Source organism: Argentina silus (assembly GCF_951799395.1).
Source record: "Argentina silus genome assembly, chromosome: 15".
In the NCBI taxonomy this organism is placed as follows: Eukaryota; Metazoa; Chordata; class Actinopteri; order Argentiniformes; family Argentinidae; genus Argentina; species Argentina silus.
Genome location: NC_139669.1, coordinates 1,103,550 through 1,108,549, shown reverse-complemented (window position 1 = coordinate 1,108,549; position 5,000 = coordinate 1,103,550). Strand labels below are relative to the sequence as shown.

The 5,000-nt window shown below is 47.5% G+C and overlaps 1 protein-coding gene across 1 annotated transcript in view; it reads left to right on the top strand.

Moving 5' to 3' along the window:
* kdrl (kinase insert domain receptor like) overlaps window positions 1-5,000 on the top strand; it is a gene marked incomplete at its 5' end in the record, with an annotated part of 46,660 nt that overhangs the window by 9,337 nt on the left and 32,323 nt on the right. Inside the window, 5 exons of the mRNA XM_083686850.1 lie at window positions 587-789; window positions 2,749-2,876; window positions 3,983-4,145; window positions 4,354-4,490; window positions 4,716-4,884. Coding sequence (XP_083542976.1) covers window positions 587-789; window positions 2,749-2,876; window positions 3,983-4,145; window positions 4,354-4,490; window positions 4,716-4,884 — 800 coding nt within the window. The remainder of the gene's footprint in view (window positions 1-586; window positions 790-2,748; window positions 2,877-3,982; window positions 4,146-4,353; window positions 4,491-4,715; window positions 4,885-5,000) is intronic.

The following is a 5,000-nucleotide window of genomic DNA, read 5'->3' as shown; positions in this document are numbered from 1 at the left end:
GAACCGTGTTCCCATGTGAAAGTCCCAAGTTATCAGATGACGCAAGATTATCGGAACGGCCTTCAAACACTTTCACAAATAAACATCAGTTGAGAAGTCCTGAGGGGAGGACTGAACCAACCAACTCACTGGCAACCAGAACAAATGGTGTGACACTTGGAAAATAAATCCCCCTCGAATGATAACGATGCAAATGATTCAATGCTTAGTTTTCCTGAGAAAGTTCTCAGTATCTAAAAAACCCCATCAAGCTTGGTCCAAGTCAGCCTTAGAATGATTTAGATATCACTATTGGTTTTCCTCATGTTATCACATTTCCAGATGAAATGTTAAGGACTAGTGCCTGCTGGTGACATTTAAGTGCAGTGTACATAAATCAGCCAAAACAATGAGGCATTTGGCCTGGTGTTGACATGCTGACCTGGGAGTGATGACCCAGTGCTCTGGCTCTGGTGGTGGAGGGGGGCGGGGGGGTTGTAATGTGTTAGTGATGATGCAGGCAGGAAGGCGGCAAAGCCTCTCATGTGGACCCTCTCTGTCTCACTCTCATGTGGACCCTTTGTCTCCCCTCTCTGTCTTCTGCCAGGGGTTGGGGCCAGCTGCTCTGGAGGCTGCCCTGGCGAGACTTTACCTCAGACGGGGTGCGGGTGGAGGAGTGTGAGCCCAGAGACCACGCCCACTGCAGCAAGCTGACGGTGAGTCACATGACCGCCAACGACACGGGCCTCTACAGCTGCAGATACAACCAAGAAGCCCACCACATCAGCTCCACCTACATCTACGTCAGAGGTGAGTCCTGCGTCCTACTGCTGAGACAGTGTAACGGTGTAGGGGACATCAGGGAGGGGGTGAGGACAGCTTGGGAGGAAGAATTTCATTGAACTGTAATACACTCCCCTGTACCCCAGTGCATACAGTATGACAATAAAACGTTGAACATGATGATAAACTTTATTAGAATTGCACTGTTGATTCTACCTCTCAGTCCACTGAAAATATGTTATTTCCAGTACTGGGAAATCTACAGTATGTGAGAGGATTTCTGTGATTAAATCTATGCCTGGTTTTATTGACTTTTACACTGATTAGATCCCTTTTCCCTCTTGATTTGTATGTTTTCTTGTACAAATAATTCCCTCTAAGATATGTGTTTTGGGGGGTTATTCGAAATGGACCAACACCTACTGTACAGTACAGTGCAGTATGGTGTAAACTGCATCAACAAATATAACAGCACTTAGTGTCTCTTAATGGCAAGGGTAGAGACACGGTCTCTGAGCAGTCTGACGTGTTCCTGCAAGCATGATACAAGAGCTGGAAGCCATCCAGTCCTGCAGGGAGAAAGAGCAAGAGAGAGCAAGAGAGAGAGAGAGAGAGATAGAGAGAGAGAGAGAGAGAGAGAGAGAAAGAGACAGAGAGAGTGTGAGAGAGAGAGAGAGAGAGAGAGAGAGGAAAAAAGACAGAAATAAAGGAGAGAAAAGGCTCCATCCATCCCACACTTCATTTAGCCTGCAACAAAAGCCATAAATCACCCTATTTGTTCGAAGGGATTGTTTGTAATTACAAATATATGACTAAATACATAGTGGTTCATTGTTAGGGAGCTAGAGCCAGTCAGACAGAAGGAACTCAGCTGCTCTCCCTCCCTGGAACAGACAGAGGAAGGCATTCCGCTGGTGCTGGGGCCTGACTCCTTGTGGAACAGGGAAGGAGAGTGTGATTGCATCGGAAGCCCTGGTCATTGACTATTATTTCCTGCTCCGGCTTCTGTTTTTCCAGACTCTCCTTAAGCTTCACACGACACCACTTATGGTCTCTCCATGTGACAGTCCAGCTCTAGTCCTCCCTCAAACCTGAAGAATCTCATTAGATACCAGACATTCTGCATAGTTGTGATATTCCTGGCTAGAGGGAATATCTTGGGCAGTGCAGAATGAGACTGGACTCTCCTTAGCCCAGTGCTGCTAACCAGTGTTCCTGCTGTGGTCCCAGCCTGATGGCTTCCTGCCTGGCCTGCCCGCCTCCCCGCCTCCCGCCTCCCCGCCTCCCCACCTCCCCGCCTCCCCACCCCTCCGCCTCCCCACCTCCCCACCCCTCCGCCTCCCCACCTCCCCACCTCCCCACCCCTCCGCCTCCCACCTCCCCGCCCCTCCGCCTCCCCACTGGCTCTCTGACACCCCGACAGCCCCGTGTTTAGTCTAACCAGACCCTTTTCAAAGCCCTTCAGCTGTTTATTAGATCATTTTCCATGTTTGTTTTTAAAATAATAGTCCCTTTATCACACCAAAACAGCTTGACCTCACACAAATCACTGTTGTATTTGTCTAACCGTGACGTTTCCCACAGCAGGTCTGTGAAGTAGCAGCCAGTCAGAGAGGCATGCGATCGCTGGCCCTGTTGAGAAAGGAACAGAGGCTTGATACCGTAGCTCTATCTCTCTCCGCTCCGTTCCTTTACCCAGAGCTGCCCCAAGCAGGAGGCTGTTTGGAGAATGAGATGATCTCACCGAACAGGGAGATTCTATTTGATCTCTGTGTGAGATGCCCTGATATTGTCCCGACTCAATTCTATTTTAAAGCAGAGCGTGGACTATGTTTTCTTCCATAAAGCAATATTATTCACAATGCTAAAATACATTGAAGTTATGGGTGTTACTCTCTGGTGTTGAAACAAGGAAAGAGAATACAGTGCGTTTTTGAAAATTAAGTTTCTAAATGATTTCTTCTTTTCTCCTAATTTGTTCGACAGATCACCAGCATCCTTTTGTGGAACACCATGACCCGAACCCATACACCCTGTTTACATACAGGCATGAGACCACCCTAGTAGTCCCCTGCAGGACAACTTCTCCTGACCAGATCGTCTCTCTGCAAGGGGTGAGGCTCTTTCCTTTATCTTTAGGCACCATGAGACATAATGTTTGTAAAAGCACGTAGTAAACATGGGAACTCTGCACTTCAGGCTTCACTTCTCAGAAGTCTCAGAGTTTCTCACAGCCTTCAAACGGTGGGCCACTCAAGCATGCGGAAACGGACAGGGAACAGTGGCCACGCCGAGGGAAGCTCAGGGCAGAGGAGGGAGTCATCCTGTCTGCTTCCTGTAAGAACAGGAAGGTGCTCCAAGACAGCCTTTCTCAGAATAGAATCTCTATCTAAATTTAGCCCCCCTGTTTTAAACATCATGTCCAGGAAATGCAGCTAAATAAAAAATAAAAAGACAAGACATACTGTATCCAACCAAAGGAAACAATAGGTAAATGACGCTCCAGAGATTAAGTGGGCTTTTTTTCTATACAAGCTCCCAATAGGAAAACTCTCTCAAAGCAGTGTGTGGTACGGTTCGTCAAACTACTTGTCGTCTTTTACCACAACACAAGAACTCCGTCCTATAAATCGTGTCCAGTGAACAGAGTGGTCCTTCTGCCTCACAACACAATGGCGGCGACGCTGCCGCCTTAAACAATGCTTGGCTATGTTTGTATTCAGGGCTGATATATGACCGTGTGTCACAATGCCCTGCCGTAGACAAACATGTCTTATTCAGACAGCACAGATAGTGGTTGTGTGTGTGACCTTCCTGCTCGTGGAAGATCTATGGCATTCCTCTTTCCTTCTTCCCACTTCCTTCCTCCCCTCCTTCCCTTCTCTTCTCCCAGGCAGCCCACTTGGCCTGGGAACAAACACCAGCAGAAGGACTTGGCCACATACATACGTACATCCCTCTCAAAAGTTAAACCAGTGCTTCATACATCATCGCATGGATAATTGCAAATGGTTACACTCCATAAAAAACGTTAAAAACTAATTAGACTCTCATTCTAAAACGGGCAGTCACCTCCAGCTGGAGCGTTGGAGTGTTGGAGTCTCATATCAAACAGGATTCGCTGCACATAATACTTCCATCTGATTGGCTGACTGATCTGTAAGGACCACATCATTATGAGCGTGACTAAAGACACCTCTCTGCCCGTCTCTCCTCTCAGGTGCCTGCCTTGTCTGAGAAGATCAAAGAGGTGATAGACTGGGACCCCAAGGTGGGTTTCAGGATCCCCTACGGCTCTTACAAGAGTGACTACTACCTCCTGACCTGTGTCACCTACGTCAACGACCAGCTGGTGAAATCCAGCTACATCCCTCTGAGACAGAGTGAGTCCTTCTCCTTTATCATTGAGCTTAAAGAGACTGGGAGAATGTTGGTGTCACAAACCTGTCCACCCTCAGCCTCGATAACTACCATGTCTTTGATTAGAATATCAGAGACTCTGAATGTGTTTTTCCAGTTCATTATCAATGCCTACTCATATCCATGATATGCCTGTTCTATATAGTACTTTTCTTCTGTGCCGTTGCCTAGCTACCTCTCTGAGGAACGTAAAGATCAACCCAGATCGTGTCAAAGTGTTGGTCGGAGACATGCTCGTCCTCAACTGCTCTGGAGATACGACCTACAACGGGAGGATCCAGTTCGCTTGGGAGTTCCCCAAGAGGGTGGTTAGTTCAACGTCATTCAAACATCACTGAAAGTTGACCGATTGTCAGCTCATAAAGCAACCACACCAGTTATAAAGCAAACACATGTGTTGCATTGCATTGCTATACAAATGAAGTTTTTGATTGATTGTTTGATTGATGATTGACACAGTGGTGTTCCTTGTGAAGATATTCAGTGTTGGAGTTGTTGATTGGTCCCCTCTTGTTGTGTCCCCCCCCCCCCAGGGCAATCGGTCCCATTCCGAAGTTAAGACAAAGGACGATCCTGCTACTATCGTCAAGATGAGCAGCACTATCATGGTGCCTAACGTCACCATGGAGGACAGGGGTGTGTATCGGTGCACAGCTTGGATCGAGAACAAGAAGCACGCCTCAGCCAAGGTCATGGTCTACGGTGAGGGATTCAGGACACCGCCTCCGTGTTTAAAGGGGCAGTCTGGGATTGGTACATCACTTTGTTGTGATTTGAATCCCAGATTGCCCTTATGCTATATTCCAGAAGTCCTTATA